Here is a 24,545-nt window from a genome sequence, read left to right as displayed (position 1 = left end):
ATGGCCGAGTGCTCACCTTTTATTGCATGCTTAGTAGGGTGCAGCCCTTGAATTGGAACACAGCTTGTGAAGCTTGCCGCAGGGACTGCGCTCTTTGGTCATATATTGTTTGTTTTCTGTTGGATTTAAATGATACACAGGATTAAAGGAAGATATTTATTCAGAAAACGGAGTAGGCTACGTGGATTGTTTTTTTCGGACGGACACAGAGCGAGTGGATTGTTTTGTCAGACGGACACAGAGCGAGTGGATTTTTTGTTCGGATACGGAGAGACTGAAACTAAAACTAAAAGCGAGCTCACACATACTATGGAGTTTTAACACGGGTGTACACCGCAGTGTGAATATTTTAGTGGAAACAACAATCGCGGATCGTTCTCTTCCATGAAGCCGATGTAAACATCTAAGAATATATGATAATTTCTTAGATTTATTACCTTTGTGGATTACAAATGCAAGTTGATGTCATACTGCGATTGCTTGGTGAAGATAATTTACAAACATGAGACCGGATGGATTATGACTTGCGCACAATTTTTAAACAAAGGTATGTTGTCCCGTTTCGATTTTTCATGTTCATTCTATATGCACTGTCAGCTATGATGAAGTGTAATGAATCATTGCGCCGCCAACTACAGTCCTGCGACGTCAGATATGTCTTGTCTATTTTTTACAAAATAGAGTAACGCTAGTAACGAACTCATTTAAATTTCAGTAATTGTAATTGCGTTACTTGATTTAAAAAAATAGTGGAGTTACAGTAACGCGTTACTCCCATCACTGATAGTCACTTATGATGCCAATAGTCAGTTACGGTCATGGCGCCACCAGCTGGTAACAGGAAGTAACATGTTTACAATGATAATACTCTCTCTCTCATGCTATCTTACACAATGCTACCTCGCTGTCATTTGTAATTAGCAACAGGAAATGTGGCACATTATACTACACTTTTAAATGGTTCACCTATGTTTACATGCTTAAATGCCTATTTACTACTGTTCCCTTTTATTCTTCTCATGCCACGGCGTGGCGGTGTCAGGTGTGCGAGGGCCCTTCCATCACTGCTTGCAGTTTTAATTAATTATTGAAATAACTGGACCATTGTGGTTCGATTTAAGCTTTGCAGTGACACACACCCGTGTTTGTGTGATGTTAGTATGGCTCTTTTATTACCAGCTACATTATCATAAAAAGTGTTTGTATTTATGCAGGGATCAATCTGTAACTTCATGACAAGTAAATGGCAAAAGATGATGTCACTTCCTCCAGACTTGCTGCCCAGCTATGTAGGTTTCCCTGACTGTCAGCATGTCATCAAGCAGCACAAAATCTATAAAACAACACAGAATATAGACACTTTAGAAATAATCTGAAAGTTACATTGTCAGCTTTCGCTTTACAACGAGACCGTTATCCTAGCCAGGAGCCAGTTTTGTAACAATTTAATAATTTGGCCCAGTTTAACAATTGGTTATAAAAACTATGAAAGCAAAAATGTTATAATGTTTAAACAAAATATTTTGGTCAAAGATTAATTGTTAAAGGGGAAATTTCAGAAGATGTTTTTTTTAAGTTATATTTTTTGGGCCATTTTGCCTTTTTATTTTGACAGTGATTGAGGAGAGGACAGGAAAGTACAGGAAGGAGAGAGGGGTACGGGATTGGCAAAGGACCTCGAAGATGTAAAATAAATCTTTGGTGTTCCCAGAGTATGTACGTGAAATTTTAGCTCAAAACACCATATAGATAATTTATTATAACGTGTTAAAATTGACACTTTGTTGATGTGAGCAAAAATGTGCTGTTTTTGGGTGTGTCCTTTAAAATGCAATGAGCGGATCTCTGCACTAAATAGCAGTGGCGTGGTTGGAAAGTACAGATTAAGGGGCGGTATTAACCCTTTCTGACATCACAAGGGGAGCCAAATTTCAATGACCTATTTTTTCCACATGCTTGCATAGAATGGTTTACCAAAACTAAGTAACTGGGTTGATTTTTTCACATTTTCTAAATCGATAGAAGCACTGGGAACCCAATTATAGCACTTCAACATGGAAAAAGTCAGATTTTCATGATATGTCCCCTCATGATAAATGTTATGTGAAATTAGCATCACGAGAATGTCACCACATTATTTATTGGTGTGATGATGATGTTAATACTTCTAGTAGCCACTAGAGGATGCTTTATAACTATAAAACCGTATAAAATCTGAAAGAGTGTTCATACAGTACCTGCATCTGTGCCGTAATCCAGCGTTCCCTTCCTGTCAGTGATTCCCAGCAGCTGAGCGGGATGCAGAGATGCAGCTTCTAACGCGGCTTCTACAGTACAACCTATACACACATATGCACATACACATACATAAGCTAAACATCACAAACCCAACATCATGAGTTTAAGACCACTGAAAGACTAACCTGATGCCTCTCTGAAGTGTCTAACACACATGTCCATCGTCGCAATGCTGCCACTCAATGTGGTGGTGCCTGAAATGTAAAATCATTCATGAACAGCCCTACCAAAGTACATCCCATAAGCATTTACACACTTTGTATTAAGCCATATTTGTTTATCAGATTGTGTCGTGCAAGAGCAGATCGAATATGATGTCATTTCGACAGACCTGCCACATATGCATGAAGGCCCTGGATGTCAATCTGCTGTTGGCCGAGTGTGTGCCGACCGGGTGGAAGACCCATCGCTGTCACGGCATCTGTGACCAGCACCAACCCTTCAACACACGCACGTTTATTATATAATGACATTGTATTTATGTTACAATTTTAATTTTTGTTTGTGAATACCTGCAGGATGAGCTCTGTGGGCAATGCGTAGGGCAGCAGGGTTTGTGTGGATCCCATCTGCGATCATACCATAGTAAACTATCCGGCCAGGTGGTATGCGGTCACTCGTAAGCAATCCCACAATGCCCGGGTCTCTGTGATGAAACTGTAATGGCACAAAACTGTTAATTAGTTTGGTATGCATATTTATGTCTACGAGAGGTCCTTACTAATATAGATTAAAAATCTTGTGTGTACGTGATACTTACAGGCAACATGGCGTTAAATAAATGTGTTATGAATGAGGCTCCGTTCTGCACAGCCTCCTCAGCCTGAGAGAGATCAGCCATCGAGTGACCTGTAGAGAAAAACATCACAAATTTTTTTTTTTAGTATACTATCACTTTAAAAAAAATCTGTGCATTACCTTACGCACCAAGTGACACGGCTATGCCCCTTCCTGCTAGTTCATGGATTGCTGCTTCACTATTGGCCAATTCTGGAGCAAGTGTTACCATAGCAACATTCTCCAGCCGCCCATACGTCTCCATGAGGTCAGCCACGCCCCCGGCTTTAAAAGTGCGAAGGAACTGAGGAGGGTGGGCGCCTCTTTTCTCTTCACTGATAAACGGACCCTCCAGGTGAAGACCTGACACAAATAAGAGGAGTAAACTCATGGAAGATTTGTATGAAAACCAAACTTGTACCCATCACACACATTACATAAATCTTGAACAATTGGTTACATCTTTGCATGACACATCACAGTTTGCAGTAAAAGAAGTAAATGTGCATTACCTAATACCCCTGCCCCTTCCGGTCCTCCGTCCTGAACTTTGATCTCTGGGATGACCTGTAGAGAAAAAGCTGGCCAGTGACATCACTAGTGCAGTCGTCATTGAGAAGCAAATATGTAATGTTTAAATACCACTAAGGAATTTATTTGTATGTACTTTAGGGTTCATGGACGGTACCTTGTGATATATGATTGGTGGAGAGGTAACGAGGGTGGGAAGGAACGAGGTGACACCATGTTCAAGAATCTTTTTGGCCACCAAAGCCACACCCCCTTTGATGTCACTACTGGCTTGGGAGAAGTCAACACCATACCCACCTATCAATACAGTCATGCAAAGGAATCATAGGTCAGTTCAGTCCAAAATAGGTCAGTTTTTTTATTTATGTAGGGTATACGTATAGCTTACCATTTAACTGAACATCTATGAACCCCGGTGCAATGATTTTATTCCCACAGTCAACTTTGTAATCTGCAAAACCCTTTTCATCAAAGAACAGCTTTTCGGGGTTCAAAATCTTGCCCTCCCGAACCCACAGGTCTTCCCTAAAAGTGCATGAAGAAAATGAGCTGTTGTACAAACATTATAGGTAGTTCAAGAGTTCCCATTTACATGTAATTAAATATGATAGTAAAGCATATCTGGCGTGCTGTCCAAGGGGAGGGCTCTGAGACCTATGAGTAGTCCCCCCCTCCTTAACTGGGATAGATATTTTAGTAGGGAGTTCAAAAACTGCTTCACAAGTTCGCATTAACATGTAATTAATAGGGTACTATGATAATAAAGCATATTTGGCTTGGTGTCCGAGGGGAGGGCTCTGAATTTTAGCCTGAAGCACTCTTTAACTGGGATAGATGTACTAGCTAATATTGAGGCGATGGGGTGCCCTGCTAAAATGCATATGCGCTAATTGGCACCCCCTGCAGCAGGTGGTGCCCTAGGTAACCGCCTAGTTTGCCTATGCCTAAAAATGGCCCTGAATAAACCTTATTTATATTCTGGTTTTGAAAGGTTTCCTAGCAAATGCTCCGCATACACAGGGAAAACACTCATGAGTTTTAGGTTTCATAAAAGAGAAGTGATGTTACCTTTGCAGCCTGTGGTCTTTTAGGATCCTGCAGTTCACAAACTGTGTGATTGGGGCATCAGACACACTCTTGTTGGATGGCATGTCTCCCGAAATCCCACCCCTAGGCTAAAACACACCCTATGTGGAGAAATCAGAACTCTGGTCTTTCAGTGTTTTTTTTACATAAATTATTCTTTGTTCAATTTGTTTAAGTTATTGGACAACCTGAACCCAGAAAAACCCATGTGGATGTGAAATGGGTAAAATTATAAAAATAACTTACAGGCACATGCGTTATGATGTACACTATATAATTTATCCAAAACCATTATATGGCTATCCCTATGGTATACTTAAAAGGGATAAATAACATGCTTTGCTTTTAAACTAATTGAAAAGTGCTGTACATATTAAAAAAACACAACTAACTGTCATTGGCACTTTGAACCCACAAACACATAAACTTTTTATGATACAGATTGAACTGTCAAACAATATTTCCTATTTCAGGATAATTCCCTTTACAGTTGGATCATATTGTTTATTCAATATTTAATCCATAATGAAACATTTTTATAAAAACAGAAGCGGTGATTTTGATGACAGTGTTAAAATGATGCAGCAGACGCGTATAAACAAACAACCAAACACAACAAAGAGAAATAACCTGACGAATAGATTAAAGCCGTCCATTTTATACACACATTCATTAGATATCGGATCATCAGATCATATCAGATCATCGGCTGTCGTTTCATACACACTTACCGTTAATTCGCATACTTTTATTTGGTCCGCGCGCCTCTATTCCGTAGGAAGTGCTCGAGCAGTGTGTGTCACGCGCTCCGTCAGCTGATGAGGGGGCGTGGCTAAAGTAGCATACACGCGCTGCGAGAACGTGTTTAAAACAGAGGCGCGATGTCTGTCTTCAACGCATTGGTAACGTTTTGACATTTATGCATTATTATCTTGATATAATCACTTTAAAACTAAATAATATCGTGAAACAAACATGATGTGTATGTTTTTGTGTTACTGACATTCATCAAGGCAAGCCAAGGACAGTGCAATTTTACATATAATGCGTGTAATTTAGCTGCACACAGTGCCTGTGGGCTCACTAATTTTAAAGGACAGATTTGAGTTACCGGGCTTAACCCTCAGTTACAAACCCCTCACACGTGCGTCACAACTTTTGAAAACAACCCTTTAGGGTAAAACACACACATTAATCTCTAACCCTTGCATTTCTGTCAGACAGCATAGTTCTCACATTTACAACATCACACATTACGGAAATGAGAAAGCAAACTTCAATCCCATACAGCAAAAATAAATTTCTCTGGACAAAAATATATTTGACATACACTCACCTAAAGGATTATTAGGAACACCATACTAATACTGTGTTTGACCCCCTTTTGCCTTCAGAACTGCCTTAATTCTACGTGACATTGATTCAACAAGGTGCTGAAAGCATTCTTTAGAAATGTTGGCCCATATTGATAGGATAGCATCTTGCAGTTGATGGAGATTTGTGGGATGCACATCCAGGACACTAAGCTCCCGCTCCACCACATCCCAAAGATGCTCTATTGGGTTGAGATCTGGTGACTGTGGGGGCCATTTTAGTACAGTGAACTCATTGTCATGTTCAAGAAACCAATTTGAAATGATTCGAGCTTTGTGACATGGTGCATTATCCTGCTGGATCAGAGGATGGGTACATGGTGGTCATAAAGGGATGTACATGGTCAGAAACAATGCTCAGATAGGCCGTGACATTTAAACAATACCCAATTGGCACTAAGGGGCCTAAAGTGTGCCAAGAAAACATCCCCCACACCCTTACACCACCACCACCAGCCTGCACAGTGGTAACAAGGCATGATGGATCCATGTTCTCATTCTGTTTACGCCAAATTCTGACTCTACCATCTGAATGTCTCAACAGAAATCGAGACTCATCAGACCAGGCAACATTTTTCCAGTCTTCAACCGTCCAATTTTGGTGAGCTTGTGCAAATTGTAGCTCTTTTTCCTATTTGTACTGGAGATGAGTGGTACCCGGTGGGGTCTTCTGCTGTTGTAGCTCATCCACCTCAAGGTTGTGCGTGTTGTGGCTTCACAAATGCTTTGCTGCATACCTCGGTTGTAACGAGTGGTTATTTCAGTCAAAGTTGCTCTTCTATCAGCTTGAGTTCAGGATATTGTCTTGACCAGGACCACACCCCTAAATGCATTGAAGCAACTGCAATGTGATTGGTTGATTAGATAATTGCATTAATGAGAAATTGAACAGGTGTTCCTAGTAATCCTTTAGGTGACTGTATATGCTAAATACATTTTGTAGAAAGTAAAGCCTAATTAAATATATTTTTGATTTTGAAAATATATTTAGTTTTAACCATTATATATAAACATCTATTTCAAAATGTATTTCAAGGGCAAGAACTATACAACCCATGGCAAGAAATTTATTGTTTGGCTAAGATATATTTTAAATAAAAGCTATTTGCGACCCTGAACTATTTTGCGCTGCTCTTAGTAGATTGCGTTGGTCATTATGGAAATCAGCTTGCGCCTGTGTTTTTTAATTTGTGTTTTTTAGTAAATAACCCGCAGATTTTCCACTCCCATCGGACGCTTTTTTGGAATTGCCCTCTCTGGCTACAACAGCAGAAGACCCCACCGGGTAACACTCATTTCCACTACAAAAAGGAAAAAGAGGCTACAATTTACAATTCACCAAAATTGGACCGTTGAAGAAATGTTGCCTGGTCTGATTCTGTTGAGACATTCAGATGGAAGAGTCAGAATTTAGCGTAAACAGAATGAGAACATGGATCCTTCATGCCTTGTTACCACTGTGCAGGCTGGTGGTGGTGGTGTAATGGTGTGGGGGATGTTTTCTTGGCACACTTTAGGCCCCTTAGTGCCAATTGGGCATTGTTTAAATGCCACCGCCTACCTGAGCATTGTTTCTGACTATGTCTATCCATTTATGACCACCATGTACCCATCATCTGATGACTACTTCCAGCAGGACAATGCACCATGCCACAAAAAGCGAATCATTTTAAATTGGTTTCTTGAGCATGACAATGAGTTCACTGTACTAAAATGGCCCCCACAGTCACCAGATCTCAACCCAATAGAGCATCTTTGGGATGTGGTGGAACGGGAGCTTCATGCCCTGGATGTGCATCCCACAAATCTCCATCAACTGCAAGATGGGCCATATGGGCCAACATTTCTAAAGAATGCTTTCAGCACCTTGTTGAAACAATGCACGTAGAATTAAGGCAGTTCTGAAGGCGAAAGAGGGTCAAACACAGTATTAGTATGGTGTTCCTAATAATCCTTTAGGTGAGTGTAGTTGTGTGTGTTGTTTTTTACCTCACTGTCATGCTTGGCTTGATGATTAGATGTATTAGCGTGGGTGAGGTGTATGTGTGTGCATGTTTTAAGGGGTGTCACTGACGTAGAAGCTTGAGGCATTGTCTGGTATAGGTCAGAGGTTGAGCAGTGAGCTAACTGACTGATTTAAAGTGATAAAATGCGTCATTCATAAACGTGTGATGAAATGCCAACTTGAAGGCCACCAATCACAAACTGTGCCACATTTTTTTTTACAAACAACCTCGAAGACATCAATAATCTACACACAGTTTCTAAATATATGCTAAAAGCATCTGTCCCTCAAGATCCTGACAAGCCCGAAAAGGTTTTGTTTAGGCATGCAAGAGTCTCAGGTCACCCGTGGGAGGAGTGTTGTAGGTGCGAGTGACATGAGCTTGAGCCCACGGGGCGACAGGCAATGTGAGATAAAACGAGCCGCTGCGCAAACCATGACGCGTTTGGCGTCTCCAAAGTACAAGACACAGAAAGTCATATTTAAGGCTTGTTTTCAAGAAGAAAAGTTAATTTTGTGGGTAATAGATAACGTTAAATACACTTATTTTACGCAAAGGAAGAATAGGTTTTATTTGTTAACAATAAGCTATACACTTAAATTTGTGTTCGTTTTGAGGGAAAATAATTGCAAATAAACAGTTAAAAAAAAGAAATTTAAACAACTGAATGGAAATGAAGGTGTCGCCCGGGCTCGTGCTCTGCGTGTCTGTCACCATTCAGCTCGCGCTGCCTCAGCATCAACTACGCGTGCGCCCGTTGCCTAGCGACCACCTGCCAGTACCGGATCTGCAGGAGGACCCGAACCCGGCGCTTGAACCGGGGCAGCGGGATTTACTTCCTCGCTTTCTGTGGCAAAAACTCGGCAGCAGTTTTGACCCCCGCTATTCCTCCATTGACCCCCCGACGCGGGATAACGGGTCCGAGGTCACGCAAGAGCCGGCGATTGGTGTCGGACCGATGCCTCGTGAGTTTCAGGAGCTAACATTCGCAGATCTCAAAGCGGGATGGAAAACGCAGCGCAGAGTTCGGCGGTGGTTGTGGTCGTACACCCGGTGCCCAGTGGCGTCTGTCTGGAAGGACTTGGGCGTCCGGTTCTGGCCGCGATACGTCAAGGAGGGACGTTGCACGAGCGAACGGTCGTGTTCTCTACCGGTGGGCATGTTTTGCAAACCGGTAGAGTCTGTGAGCGTTACGCTGCTGCGTTGGCACTGCCAGGGCTCGCGCGCACTCAAGAGCTGCGCATGGATCCTTGCGCACTACCCAGTGATTTCACGATGCGGGTGTGCGTGCTAATGCTGCATGGTTCATATAATTTGGGTTTAGATGGTCCATGTGGATGACAGGATGAATCTCACGAAAACATGTACAGGTCACATGTCATACTAAAAGCAAAATACTTCAATATGTGTCGTATTTAGAATGAAGTAGGCATATTTGCCAGAAGAAAATGAAGCTTACAACACTTTATATAGTAAAGTCTTATTCATTAACATGAGTTTTGCATAATGAACTAACAATGAGCAACTTATTTTACAGCATGTATTGATATTTGTTAGAGGGCTGGGCGATATCGAACATCCAAAGTATCGGTATTTTGCCACGAGCCACAGTATTCGACTGATATCTCGGTGTTTTTTGCTGAGTGGAAAACATGTTTACATGAAAGTCAAAGCCCCATGAGATGTCACAGTCACCTTTATTATAACAGTGCATTATGAAAAAGAAGAAAGACAGGGAGTACCTCCCTATTTGAAAATATACGCAAAGTATGCTTACATCTGACCTCAGTGTACATTTTTATCAGAGCTTCTGTTGCAAAAAAAGAAGGGTCATATATCAGACCATACCGATATTGACGATATATCCCATAGAGGGGGGATGCTGACACCATATATTGGCAGACCTCGATATACTGCACAGCCCTAAATGTGTATGGGAATGAAGTTGTTCATTGTACATTTAGGTAAGTTCATTGTGCAATTATTGCTAATGTTAACACATACTATGTTTGATTTTAAATATGTGTTCGTAAATGTTGAACATGTGGTCCACTAAGATTAATTCATGCTGTGTACGTCTTGTTTTTTGTTAGTTTATTGCATTTAAATTTGTACTTCACTTAAAGGTTGTACTCAGTGGTGTAGTTGTGTCTGGAGAAGTGGGTATACTCTTAATTTATGCCCCCAGTAGAAGTGGGTATACCCCATGCCATCAAATAAAGAGGCGGGTATACTCCGTATACCTGCGTATACCCTGCACTACACCACTGGTTGCAGAGGTGTATAATACTTAAGTATTTTAGTTACATTTTCCAAGCATCTATGCTTTATCAGAGTGTTTGTCTTGGGAAAAAATTTACTTTTCTTTACTAAAAAATTTTCACTACATTCTAAAGCATAAAATCATGCTGTGTATTCATTATATATTGCATATTAAAATTGATTTAATGCATAATTACAGAAAAATTGTGTACTTTTACTTTCTTGAGTGAAAGTACAAATTTTTTTTTTACTTAAGTAAAAGTACAAAAAATTACTAGATGTTTAATGTACTTAAATATTAACCAAAAACTTGAAATTATGAAATGTAGTGGAGTAAAAATTATGATAATATGTTTTGGAATGTTTGTTTTCCAAAGAAAAACACTAATAAAGTACGAATTTTTTCTTTTATGTAGAAAGTAAAAATACTTAAGTACTATACAACTCTGACTTGTTGTACTTCACTATGGTATTTGCGATTGTGCATGCTTTGTGTTATGTGTTTGTTTGTGAACACGTAAAAATGAAAATTGCATTAATTTTTAATAGTGATTAGTGATATTTGTACAATTTAAATTTAATTTATATGTTTTTAATCCCCCAATAAATGTTTCTTTTCCTTAAATTTGTTGTCTGTAATGGAAAAAAGTTTGATGTAAAGCCAAAGTGTGACAGACAGTAAAATGACCAATCATTGTTCACATTAATTTGTTACACACATGGTGTGCAGAAAAATCTGTCATTTACAGTATTTCTTGTAGATATTTTTTTAACTTAAAATGGTATGTTTATAAAATTATGCATAAGAAAAGTTTATTTAGTTTCAGCAATTTTCTCTCATTTTGTTTGTCTCTTTGTTTTCAGTTTTGTCTCTCATTTACTGTAATTACATTTGTGTTATTTCGGCCTCATATCTGCCAGTCTGCCACACTACATTCTCAATTTTGGCATCGATAGGGCTGTCACATGAAATTTGTCCGATATGGTTAATTGTCTAATAAATTGTGACGATTAATTGCCTGTTTTAGCACTTTGCCGATTATGACGATAACTTGTCTGTTTTGTTGCTTTGATATTTAAGTCTCATACATTTTTTTTGTTTGTTCATAAAATATTCACACATTGTCGTGATTATTTAAATATTTTGCAGGATTTGCCTGGCAGTAAATATTAATACACATAACACATATTTAAAAGTAATTATTTTATGAATATATCTTTCAAAAACTGAAAATAAGAAATAAAAAATAAACACAATAAAGTTTCTGAAAAATAACAGAAATTAAAACTGACTATACCAGAAAAGGCCTAAAATAGTAGTCAATCCTACTAAGGTCATATTAGTACTGGACCACATGTCTGTAGTGGCTGCAAAAAAACTATTTCTTGCAGATCCTTAAGATAACATCCTTCACTTCCCTAAATTAGGATTTGCTGTTTTGTAAATGTAGCCTATGTTTTAACCTGGTAGTTCATACTGCTTATCAAAGTTTTGCAGCATTAATTTAAATGCTGTTTTTCCACTGTATTAAATGGCTTTGCAATGTATCGCGTTAAACTAGTGGTGGGTTGACACCACTTTTCCCATACCAATCTGATTTCAATACTTGAATTCTGAGTATCGTCCGATACCGATCTGATCCTAGTTTTTCTGCAGTTAATTCACAGCTACTCCAGTGCATTAACCAAACCATTGAGTTTTGTGACCTTAAATATCTTTAAATATCGTTTTCTGCATAAAGCTGTCAAATATATTAGAAAGACTTTGAATAAAGTGTATACAAATGTTTATAGTGCTTTTTCAGCCCTGTTAGATACCCGATCCAGCAAAAAGGTCTGGATCGGCTCGATACCCGATCCCAAGTATTGGATTGGCCAGCCCTACATTACACTGTCAGTTAAGGAACGCCATCTGATGCGGTCTCATTTATACAGAGCTTGAGCTCCCCCTTGTGTTTTTTAAAGAGATGTGCAATCATTGCGGTGATCTCAAATCATTGCGATGAGGTCAAACAATCATGATGAGACGATTATTTAATCGTTGTGACAGCCCTAGGCATCGCCCATAAAACCCCCCGTATCGGTCGACCACTAATAGTGAAACCTATTTGCTTTCAATATTTAAACGATCGTAATAATAGAATAGCATAAATATAAATATATTGTTGTTATTGTCAGAATGTCTTATATTTTTTCGCATTACAGACATGCAAAACATAAGCACAATATAAAATAAAAAGGCAATTTGTGAGGGAAAGCAAAATATTGTTTTTGACTCTTTACTTTTCTCACTTCTCCTTTTTACATGTTTCTCTCTCTCTCCGTCTCTTCCGTCACATCTGTTTATCCCTCACATCTTCTTTGACTGTCAGTTCTGTTGCACACATTTCCGTGAACATCAAGATGAACGCAACAGAGAGCAGTAATAAAGGTATTGAGTCTAATTTATACGCATAGCTGATGAAAGTGGTGTGTGTAAACAGAAAAATTGGGTTGGTTTTAACATGAATACACTGTAAAAAACTGTAGAAATGACAGTATTATTGGCAGCTGCTTGTCAGTAACTTACTGTAGATTTTACATTTATGCTATTTACTGGCAACAGTGTTTTAAAAGTTACATGAAACATTTTCAGTGTTTATCTTCTACAGTAAGTTACTGGCAACCAGCTGCATAATTACAGCTATTTGTTTTTTAACAAAAGATTCTTGTAAATGAGTATGGGTGTTCAAAATTCTGATTAACTTTATATAACTATTATTTATACAACCTTTGGTGTTTTTAAATAAATAATATATTTTTGTATTTCTGTTAATGAAACACATTTACTGTACAAGAAACTACACGTGGAAATGCATTTTGCGAATGTGCTTTCAAAATGCCAGTTATGATGGCTAATTTTGGTGATTTTTAATGACCATATAAAAGTTTAGACATTTCAAATATTTAAAATACAGTATAGCTGGAAATATTTGTCTTACAAACAGCCTGTTATAAAGGAAATATAAATGCAGCTGGTGTGAATACCGAGAAAAACCACAACTAGTCCCTCCCTTGGGATCTGTGTGACAAAAAAATTCAGACCGAATGTATGAGGATGTTGCATTAATAACCTTTTAGTTCTGGTATACAGATAATGCTGTTTATAATAAATAACTAAACTTAATAAATCTGAGATTGTGTTTTTAAACTGTTGCAATCTACATTTACATCTTCTGTAGGTCTGTTAATCACCAAACCTGATGCCAGGCCAATAAGAAACAACTCACCCAGAACAGGTACAGTATGTGTATGTGTGTTTGTGATGTCTTTATAAATCAGGCAGAAGATATTCATTTCTTATTTGTTATGTTTAGTGTCTCGGCCTGACTGGATACTCTACTCAGTTCCTGCCTCAGCGTTTGTTATTGGCATCTTTGTGTTCACCTTTATCTGCAAAACACAACGACCCAAAAGTGAGTGTGAACTTGCACACACATTAAACGACATGACAAGAATGATACTATCATAAAATATGTGAATTGTAAACATGTACAGAACAGTGACCTAAAAAAAAACAATTTTGACACAAACACTTTCAAAATGTGTGTAAGTCATTGCATTACACAACCAAAAATTACCTAGAACTTTTCTTAGATCTAAAGTAATTTTTCTGAGCCATTTTCACAATGACATTTAAGCATCTGGTCCGGTTCATCATATTCATTCTGCAGACATATTTCACTAATGTTTGATACCCAAAAAGTGTCTAAATAGGCTACGTCTGTATTCGGGTATTTCTCAGATTAAGGGCCAAATTGGATTGCTGCAATTTTGAAAATTAAAATTCCAAATTTGACTAATTGGTATACATCAAATGATCAGTCCTTAAGTCACGAGCGACATTATAAGCTTGGTTGAGACCATAAGATAAGGAAATTTATGATTTTTTTTGCCATTTTCTTAACTATGTCAAGTAAATGTGTCTTTACCATCACATCATCGAATATATGTAAAAAAAAAAAAAAAACTTAAATGATAAATCAGTGCTTTTAAAACATTTTGTGGTTTCATTAAGCTTATTTTAAGTGAATGCCATATATCAAAACTTTTTTATACATTGTCAGAAATGTACAATTGTAGGATGCTTTTGTTATTTATACATAATTTATTGGCAAAATTATGTATTGTGCTGGTAATGACTGTGCTGGTAATGACATTTTTGTCAAAAAAACTGGCCCTACTACCTAAGATGATGACTAAGCAAGTGTAGCTAGCTTTCTACATGTAATGTACACCATTTTAACTATTAAAGTGATAAAAAAATTAAAAAAATGTTTAAAAATGAAGAGTTTCGTTGCAAAACGAGATAAATCCATTGTTTAACATTTTTGACAAAACATGTTTATTATTATGTTATCATGTTATTATTTTGTTTTATGATGCTACTTAGCTGATTTTTTAAGTTATGAAGGTTTAAATCAAAACAAATCAACTGCAGTTGAATTGAAATTAATTGGAATGCACAACCAAAAAACGAGATTTCTGAACAATTAAAAAAACGGTGGTTATCTCGTTTTGCAACGAAACTCTTCAAATATAGAAATACAACACATATGGTAATGACACATAATAAGTGTACATGCCCAACACAAAGAATAAAGAGTAGATTTACTTACTTTTCTGGACATCAAGGCATCAGTCTTGCAGCTTGAAATCCATGTGCTCCACTATGTCATTAGGTTACCATGGCTACCAAATAAACTTTTGATGAAAAAAAGTGGAAAGTCCCTTTATGCAGAGCGTGTTGGTAATGACAGCTAAACAATGGGACAGGTAGAAATTACACAAAATAAAGAACAAAATGCATATATATGCTTAAACTGTGCATGTAGTTTATTAGTTCAAGTAACATTTAATTCATATGCATATATTTTTTTATTAATTTGTGATAAATAATGTTTGAGATATGGCACGACATGTGAAGGACAACACCAAAACACAAATATTGTACCACGAAACACCAATAAAATGTGATAAAATTATTAGTAAGAGCAGCAAATATTTTTTTTTTTGTTTATACTAATTAATGGTGCTCAAATGTATTAGATTTGATTGGTTTTTAATAGAATTTCACCCTGGGGACATAAATAGGCCCGAATTCTGGGAAATACCCATTCATTGTCAACAAGCGTCTTTTTTAAAAATATGTCATAATGCGCACAGGTATAGTTAGCCAACAATACATTTTATGGGTCAAAACTATCTATATATTTTGTAAATTTTGTAAAATGTATTTATTATTGGTAAAATGTGTTGCTAAAGACTTTAAAGGCAATTTTCTCAATATTTTGATTTCAGATCTTCAAATAGTTGTATCTCTATCAAATATTGTCCTATCCTAACAAACCAAACATCAATGAAAGTTTATTTATTCAGCTTTCAGATAATGTATATATCTCTAATATATCTATAATTTTAAAACATTGACCCTTATGACTGGTTTTGTGGTCCAGGGTCACCTATTTGTTTGTAAACGTGTGCTTGTACTTTTTTTTAAAAACACAACTTAGTCAAATCTAATAAAATGGCATTTATACATTTTAACATGTTGCCTAGTACTCATTAGCTCCAATGTAACCTTCTGACTTCCTGAACTAAAATATATGAAAACATTTAATTTCAGCACATCCAAAGCAGAGGACCTTCATAAATGCACAAGTGGGCAACTATAATAGCTTTAGGTAAAAGTTATTTTTTTATACTCATTAATCTATATATTTTCTAAAACACAGACAAAATTGTGTTTAACATTGAGTATTTGTTTGCATGTATGTGGTGTTTGGGTGTGTTGCTATCACAGGCATTCAACAGATGGTTTGCAGAACATAAATATTAACAAGAAAGGTAAAATACTGCTATTTAATTCAGATGTATTATATAACTCAAATGAAAATGTGCATGTCATTATTTTATTTATTTATTTTATTTTTTAATAGATGACACACAGTCTTATGAGAACGTAGAGGCGGCCATATACACCAATCAAGATAAAGTCACATATTATGTTTCTGCAGACCAAGGTACAGTCCTGTGCATATTTATAAGGCTTAGTTATTGTTTTATTGTCTTTAACGGTTATTGGTTTTAGATTACATCACCCCCGATGAAATAAAAGAGGGAGTGGAGACGCATCAAGATACCTTACAATTGCCTCAAAATCTAACAGATACTGGTAAGGATAGACACATATTTTTATACAATCACAATCGTACACACTGTATTATGACAAACTGTAAGGCATTGCAAAAGAAATAAAATTTTCTTTTCTTCTATAAAGACGGAGAGTCTTATGAGAACATGGCGAGCTTGTACGCTGAACCCCGCAAATGTTCACAGCGGCACCCAACTGAACAAGAAGAGGGTAACACATGCCCCCTTAAAGAGACACACACTAATGTGAATATGTATAATAAACTCAGATGTTATGTTTATTTATTTCCTTTAAATATTTCTCCTGGCATAGACTATATCAATCCTGATGATGACGGACAGCAGAATCTCACTCATACAGACACAGGTCAGTGTGTTTATATGTGCTATCAATATTATTCAGTCACATGTAAATGAAAAATGTATTGTCATGATTTTATATGTTGACTCAAAGTCCCTGTTTACACCTGGTATTAAGATGTGTTTTAATTTATCGGATTACACGTGGACAAGAGAGACACATGTCTGTTAACACCTGGTGTTTAATCCGTCTCTTTTGTCCACTTTCGACCCCTTCTGTCCTGATTACGATGAGTGGATGGTCTGTGGGCAAGTCGTTAAAATACAAGCGAGAGAAATGATGGGTTTGAATTGACACGCACTAATAATATGTCAGAGTACCGCGGCCTCTATGGCAAAAAAATACAATTTTAAAAATATGTAAAAATATACAAAAATGAGCAAAAATATATGTACTGAATTTTTTTATATGTTTAAAAAATTTACTTTGAGCCAATATATTTTTTGGCTATATTTTGAAATATTTTTTAAAAATAAAAATATTTAGGGCATTTATATTCACGTTGAATTGGAAGAAAAACTTTGTATGTTACAAACCTTTAAACATAACGGGCGGTTTCCCAGACAGGGCTTATTCTAGTCCCAGACTAAAAATGCATGTTTAAGCTGCTTTAATTTAAAGACACCTTGTCCTGTTTAATTTTAAGGGTGACATTGTTTTGTCTTAAGATGCACACCTGCAGTGTTTTTTGTAAGGTATGTTTGTAAAAACTTCTTAAATTACCTAATATAAATAATGCCTAGTCCTGGAATAACCTAAACCCTGTCCGGGAAACCGCCCACAGGTGTGAAAAGGTTAAAATTAAATATATTTTTAACTACAAAAATATATACTTAAACATTGTATACTTATACAATTTTTTGCCAGGAAAAATATATTTTTTATACAGGTTGTAAAATTAGAAATATATTTGTTGCCCTTAAATACATTATAAAATACACTGTTAGAAATTACCAGGGCTGCGTTTCCCGATAACGTTCTCCCTTAGCGCGCTACGAAGACTCTTAAGTTAAACCTTAACTACAGGTTTACCTTTTCTAGGCGTGTTTCCCGAACTGTACCTTAGCGGGTTTCTTAAGGTATACTTTCTTACGTACGACGTTACCAGGTGCTGTCCATGGCGATGGTGCTGAATAGGTTGATATCGATTGCTCGACAATCAATTGTTCACTTTATGTAATAGGTACTTCGCTGCGTTATGAGAGAGCGGTGTTATTTATTAAAGAAACATTTCAGAAATAGAAAAAGTTACATTTATTAGGAATATCTGGTAAAAATATTTCAAATTTAATATAAACCTTGTATATTTTATTTTATATCAAACCCATGCAAAACTCGCAACTTTATGTCCAAAAGTATAATGCATAAACTGCTCCAATGCATCCATTATTCCTTCACTTTAAAGGATAATTTATATTAGGGGTTAATAAATGCGTTGCACAGGGGAATAAGGTGGGTCGTGCAAGTCACCTGGCTTGGCATTACACTAAAAATATAAAAAAAACAAATTGTTGTTCATTAGTTCACGCGTTTATGTGCTTGGACACTGCGCAAGCAGCGCGTTTAAAATGCGGATAACGCTTAATGGACGCGTTTCTGGAGCCGCGCCTGTCTGTTTACCTTAAATATAACATAAAATATATATTATATGATATATAATTGTTGTATATGATTGTTTTAGGTTTTAGCTTTGATTAGTTTTAATGTGAAAAATTTGTTGACCTTATATACAAGCAATAATCAAGTGGAGCATTTTCTTTTGAGTGTTTATAAAGAATATGGCATGCAGTTGCCTCAAAGTTAGAAAACATTAAAAAAATTCGATGCAAAGTCGACTTAACATCAATAATAATATTTAGGAAAATCAACAATTATGATTTCGTGATGAATGTGCTCCCGTGGTCAGCGATTTTACTTGATTTGTTTTATTGCAGCTAAAATAGATTCGCCCTGCCATAGTTTCACCAACTCCTCCACCCAAACTCTTTTTAAATAGTTTCTTAAGCCTGTAATAGTTCGAAGCTGATGTTCCTTTGGAAAAAATATAAAAAATCTAACAACCATCAGTGTAATAATGTCTAATTATGTGAATATTTTAATCTTTAAATAAAAAAATGCCTAATTTAACACGGAGTGTACTTCAACTTTTTTTTACAGATATTTAGTTATATAGACTGCAATCTACACAAGCTTTTATCACAGTGATAGCCCCTAGCGGAGTCAAGTGGGATAAGGTATAGCTAAGAGTGCTTCAGACCAACCTTCCGAACGAACGACTTACAGAAGGTATACGTAACTAAGAACGTTTCGGGAAACACGTATTAACGATAAGGTACAGCTTAAGGTACAACTTAAGAACGACGTAGAGCTAAGAAGGTTTCGGGGAACGCAGCCCTGCATTTTACAATCATTAACAGTGTTATTTTACAATAACTTGTTGTAATTAAGTTTCCCTGTAATATCCCAATGAATACCTGTGAAAACTATAGTATCCTTGGATTTTACAGCATTTAACTCTTATTTTACAGTAAAATCTTGCAATCTAAAACCTGCTGTTATATCACAAAAAGGTCTGTAATATCACAGCGACACAGTAAAAAATTAAGGATTTCACAGCATTAAACTGTATTATTACAGTGAAATATTGTATTGAAATATGCCCTGGGAAGTCACATGACATAACCGAACTGTTTTGAACCATAGACTGTATAAAAACATGGACGTAGTCTGACTTATTAAAATAAATATGGATTCAGAAAAATATAAATTTATTTTAAAAAATATGGCACGTTGATGTAGATGAACCCAGCTAATAGAAAAAAGTTCTAAGAACGTTCCCTGAAAGTTCCCAAGGTTGCCAAAAATGTTTTGCCAACGTAAAAAGTGTCCAGTTTTCTTGACGTTCTAAGAACATTTTTGTGTTGTCTGAACGTTAAAGGAATGTTACATTTTACCATTTTTAAACGTTATGACAATGTCATGTTTTAATGTTCACACAATGTTTAAAACAACAACTGTTTATTATATTGAATTGTTTGATTGTTATGTAAATGATAGAGAAACATTGCATTTTATTATTTTATAAAACATGAATGTTCAGTAAATATATTGCTGTAGAAAACACTTCACTTATTAAGCTTAGATGTTGATGTTTTGTTTCATTTTAAGTCACCATTTTTGTGATTAGTGGTTGTTTTAGTTGGACTCTTGACCCTTGACTCTTTGCTTGCTAGTTTTTTCCCTGTTTGTGTTAACTTCGTGTTAATACACCACATTTGTTATGAACATTAACGTAAAGTTAATATTGTAATTCTGTGGTGGTTGGTACATAATGGTAAAAAATCATCACCTAATTAATTTACTAATCAAACGTTTCTTTTCACAGTAAATTATTGTCAACATATACTTTCACAGTACACACTGTAATAGTACATGGCCTTGTTGTAATGATGAACAGCAAAAGATTGTAATTCCCCAGTAATGTATTGTAATATCACAGTAATTGCTTTGCCATTGAAGCTGTGAAGTTAGGGCGCAGTCACACCAAAAGCGCTTTAAACGCTTGCAAACGCAAGGCGCGACGCACTGCCTTTTTTAAAAAAGAGCAGTGCGGCGCGGCTTTTCATATTGCTAAGCAACCACCGAGTCAGCTGTCTTGTCAATCAAATATTGAAGCGTGAGCGCTCTTTTGCTGTTAACTGTCATATTAGCAGAAACTTTAAAAAGAGGACGCTTGCTCTGACCTTGTTTGAGGGTGCACAAACACGCAGGAGAGAGTGAGCGAGTGGAGTCCGGTTCTTCAAAGCAACTGTAAACTTCCCTCACGACAACGTAAGGCCCGCCTCTCCCCTCATTCGATTGGACAATGGAAGACACGAATGACGTCAGGCGCTTCTCCGCTCTCAGCGCTCCTTCAAAAACGCGTGCGCGGCAGGCGGCAGAAAACCGCAAGGCGCTCTGCCCATAGAATATCATTCAAAAAAGGCGCCTGCAACTGCCATAAACGCTTTTGGTGTGACTGAGCCCTTAAAGTATACAGTTGTGCTTTTACATCAATGCATTGTAATATCACATATATAACATCACAGTAAATTGCTGTGAGTATTTTCACAGTATATTTCTGTAATCCTTGCTGTGAAAGTCATGCAAAATTTATCCATTTATTTACTGTGAATTCACAACGAAAAATTTTGCAGTGTATACAGTACTGTGCAAAAGTCTTGTTGTTTTAGAAGTTTTAATGTTCATCCATGTTTATTTTTCAGTCTATTTTATTAAAATACAGACAGAAAATATAGGAAATATGCACAAAAAATAAAAAAATAAATTTTCAATTTCTTCTTTAGGTATGGTCGGTGTTTAATGTAACCTTGGCACTAAACACATCTTGAACGTTTTTGAGCAGAATGAAGTAAAAAAACTAATTTCTTTAAAATTAGAAATTAGGATTTAATTTTATTTAGGTTTAAGAGATCCTGCAGTTTCCTGTTTACATTTTTATACAGTTTTTAATACTAAACACATTTCCTGAATTTTCTGGATGTATTCTATTAAAGAGACTAAGAAACAATTAAATAGGATCACTATAACATTGCAAAACAACAAATATAATTCTGGCATGGTGGCCTAAGACTTTTGCACAGTACTGTATGTTAATATAAGAAGGTTAAAACTAAATATATTTTTAATAAAAAAATTAATATTTATTTATTTATATAGGACAAATTTATACATCAAGGCAATTTGTTTCTACAAAATGTATTTAAAAATATTTTATAAATAAGTAAATAAATTATAAATGATAAATAAGTAAATATTTAATATTTAAGTAATAAACAAATAAAAAATAGATATAACACATTTTTGCCTTATAAGAGGCGGAGAGCAGCCACTTTAGTTATATCAATGAAAGCCTAAAGACAGCACTGAATGCTGTGGGTTCACGCTAGAAGTCAGGTCAGATGTAAAAACATTGTGTTTGGTACATAACATTTAATAGATATACAGAGAGTAGGTGTTTTTTTTGTGGCTGCTCGATCTACAACACAAAAGCAATCCGGTCGAATGCGTATTTGACTACCTTTGAATGTGGTCGAGCTTAAAACGTTTTACACCCCCTGTATTTAGCGTTGGCACTTGCGTTTTGGTCAGTCGGATCACATCATAAAACCAGGTCTAAACAGTCTCTATGGTTTAAATTTGTCCTTTAACTGTCCTTTACAAGACTTTACAGGAGCACTTTAGAACTACTATGTTAGCAGTAAAATAAAATGTTGTTCATTTTCTCCAGAATCATATGAAATGATGGCGGATCCAACCTGTCAGTATGACAACACAGACGGTGAGTATGATTGTGTGTTAAAAATGATGTGTATTTTTACGTGTTATTTATTTGTGTGTATATGCGTGTTTCAGATTCATATGAACAGATGAATGGAATCCCTTTCCAGTAAGAGATGTACTGATGAAAATAAACGATACTGAAATGAAATATGGACACAGTATTTTATATCTGATTATTTGAGAGAGTGAAAGAGAGAGATTGAGATTAAGTGTTAGCCCCAGAGAGAGACTCTAAGTCATATTGTGCCTTATTCATATGTGAACTTTAGAGAAATATTTTAATCCCACACCATCAAGAATGTGTTAGATTAATCTCACTGAACCTGAAGCAGGTTTCTGTTGATAACTAACACCATGTGGGTGGGGAAAACCAGTCAGGTATAAATAATTATATCATAACCCACTTGTTACTATCCTGCCATACGCTATGAAAATTCTGCCACCATTATGGATTTTTTTCTCAAATTTGTGCAATATGATTGGTGAAAAATGTTTACTGTTTTAAAATGTTGATAAAAGGGTTGTCTTGTTTTTCAGTACAAGTACCTAAAAATTCTTCAACCGAGATACGTTTACTTGCAAAATGACCTAAGATATTAAGGCTTAAAACAGGTAAAAATATCTGCCAGTGAGATAAGAAAAAAAACGTAACAATTTACAATAAGATTGGCTAACATTTGCTAACATGTAAATTAAAAATACGTCTACAGCATTTATTAATCTTAGTTCAGGTTAATTTTAGCATTAATAATACATTAATAAAATTAAAAGGTGTAACTGTTAACATGCACCATGAACTAACATGTATGCATAACTGTATTTGCATTAACAAATACTAACAAATGTTAGTACACACAGCTGTCACTGTACCTTTTAGAAAGGTCCTTAAACATAATTACAGATACATTTTGAACCAGTATGCACCTTTAAGGTACTATTTTTGAAAGGGTACAGTCCCAATTACAGCTGGGGTACATATTTTGACAATTTTTTCTTACAGTGAATCCTAAAAAACTATATTGATCATTGTTAGTTCATGTTAGCTATAAGACAATGTTAGCAAATATAACCGTATTGTAAAGTGTTACCAATAAATTCAACTTCAATAAACTTAAATTTTATTTTTCTTACCCCTCTGGAAGATACTTTTAGTTGTTTTAGGCATAAATTCACTTGATTTTCTTTTCTTTTTTTTCAGGAAACAAGACTTAATATTTTGGGTCATTTTGCCAATCTTAAACATGCATATCGATTAAAGAATATTTAGTATTTCTACTAAAATACTAATATACTGACATTCATTTCTTGCAGTGTAGTTTTAAAGGGATAGGCACCAAAATAATGTACATTTTTGTCATCATTTACTCACCCTTATGTTATTCCAAACTTGTACACATGTTCTTTGTTCTGCAAAACACAAATGAAGATATTTAGAAAAATTTTAATAACCAAACAGATCTGGGGCACCATTCATTTCCATGGTATTATTTTTTCCTACTATGGAAGTCAATGGTGGCCTACATCTGCTTGCTTATAAATATTTTTTAAAATATCTTACTTTGTATTCAGCAAAACAAAGAAAGTTTGGAACAACATATGGGTGAGTAAATGACGACAACAGTCTTTTTTGGTGCCTATCCCTTTAAGGGTTGTGACTGGCAGCTGTGTAGCCAAAGATGATATATTTTATACACAACTATATTTTTAAGTCATATTAAAAATGTGTCACACTGCAAATAATTACAATAAAACATTCAGCATAATTGTTTTTAGCGTCAATGCAAATTTCAACAAACTGACTTCTTATGTGATTTACTTCATCCAAAACTTTGTTTCACTTAGTCTTGGTTAATTTTTATACGTGGAGATTCAAAGTCATTATTATAATACATAGATTATTTTTACTTGACAATGTCATGTCACGCCACAGGAATATTTAACCAATCTGAAAGAAAGCAAAGTGAAAGTGAAACAAAAAAAAGAAACATTAACTGATTACATAATCATGCATTTAAAAGGGGACATACCATGAAAATCTGACTTTTTCCATGTTTAAGTGCTATAATTTGGTCCGCAGTGTTTTTATCAACCTAGAAAATGTGAAAAAGATCAACCCAGTAACTTAGTTTTGGTAAACCATAGGTCATTGAAATTTGGCTCCCCTTGTGATGTCAGAAGGGGATAATACCACCTCTTAATCTGCACTATACAACCACAGCGCTGCCATTTAGTGCAGAGAGCAGCTCATTTGCATGTTAAAGGACGCACACAAAACAGCACATTTTTGCTCACACCTACAAAATGACAATTTTAACT

The 24,545-nt window shown here is 35.9% G+C and overlaps 3 protein-coding genes across 3 annotated transcripts; 2 read left to right on the top strand and 1 right to left on the bottom strand.

Moving 5' to 3' along the window:
- Positions 1–1,075: 1,075 nt before the first annotated feature.
- On the bottom strand, positions 1,076–5,530 carry LOC141362937 (N-acetylglucosamine-6-phosphate deacetylase). The gene is made up of 12 exons (XM_073865221.1): positions 5,424–5,530; positions 4,675–4,793; positions 3,995–4,131; positions 3,764–3,903; positions 3,588–3,642; positions 3,226–3,438; positions 3,059–3,147; positions 2,811–2,955; positions 2,630–2,737; positions 2,424–2,492; positions 2,238–2,339; positions 1,076–1,333 (listed from the first exon to the last, which is right to left on the bottom strand). The coding sequence occupies exons 2-12, from the start codon at positions 4,755–4,757 to the stop codon at positions 1,260–1,262; spliced, it is 1,215 nt and encodes a 404-aa protein (XP_073721322.1). The 5' UTR covers positions 4,758–4,793; positions 5,424–5,530; the 3' UTR covers positions 1,076–1,259.
- On the top strand, positions 5,503–24,368 carry LOC129436598 (uncharacterized). The gene is made up of 12 exons (XM_073865222.1): positions 5,503–5,594; positions 12,706–12,764; positions 13,555–13,611; positions 13,690–13,788; positions 15,999–16,056; positions 16,176–16,219; positions 16,312–16,395; positions 16,464–16,547; positions 16,653–16,736; positions 16,839–16,892; positions 22,177–22,227; positions 22,302–24,368. Exons 2-12 carry the CDS (start codon positions 12,737–12,739, stop codon positions 22,337–22,339), a joined length of 681 nt encoding a protein of 226 aa, XP_073721323.1. The 5' UTR covers positions 5,503–5,594; positions 12,706–12,736; the 3' UTR covers positions 22,340–24,368.
- On the top strand, positions 8,725–10,526 carry LOC129436599 (noggin-2). The gene has a single exon (XM_055194825.2). The coding sequence runs from the start codon at positions 8,739–8,741 to the stop codon at positions 9,363–9,365; it is 627 nt and encodes a 208-aa protein (XP_055050800.1). The 5' UTR covers positions 8,725–8,738; the 3' UTR covers positions 9,366–10,526.
- Positions 24,369–24,545: the final 177 nt, after the last annotated feature.

The sequence above is a fragment of the Misgurnus anguillicaudatus genome, unplaced genomic scaffold, assembly GCF_027580225.2.
Source record: "Misgurnus anguillicaudatus unplaced genomic scaffold, ASM2758022v2 HiC_scaffold_29, whole genome shotgun sequence".
NCBI classification, from domain to species: domain Eukaryota; kingdom Metazoa; phylum Chordata; class Actinopteri; order Cypriniformes; family Cobitidae; genus Misgurnus; species Misgurnus anguillicaudatus.
This window is presented reverse-complemented; position numbering and strand designations above follow the sequence as displayed.

Coding starts and splice junctions, on each gene's coding strand:
- LOC141362937 (XM_073865221.1), bottom strand. CDS start 4,757: ATGCCATCCAACAAGAGTGTGTCTGATGCCCCAATCACACAGTTTGTG. Junction 4,132..4,674: donor AAAGACCACAGGCTGCAAAG/GTAACATCACTT, acceptor ATGCACTTTTAG/GGAAGACCTGTGGGTTCGGG. Junction 2,340..2,423: donor ACACTTCAGAGAGGCATCAG/GTTAGTCTTTCA, acceptor ATGTGTGTATAG/GTTGTACTGTAGAAGCCGCG.
- LOC129436598 (XM_073865222.1), top strand. CDS start 12,737: ATGAACGCAACAGAGAGCAGTAATAAAG. Junction 12,765..13,554: donor AACAGAGAGCAGTAATAAAG/GTATTGAGTCTA, acceptor CATCTTCTGTAG/GTCTGTTAATCACCAAACCT. Junction 16,893..22,176: donor TCTCACTCATACAGACACAG/GTCAGTGTGTTT, acceptor CATTTTCTCCAG/AATCATATGAAATGATGGCG.
- LOC129436599 (XM_055194825.2), top strand. CDS start 8,739: ATGGAAATGAAGGTGTCGCCCGGGCTCGTGCTCTGCGTGTCTGTCACC.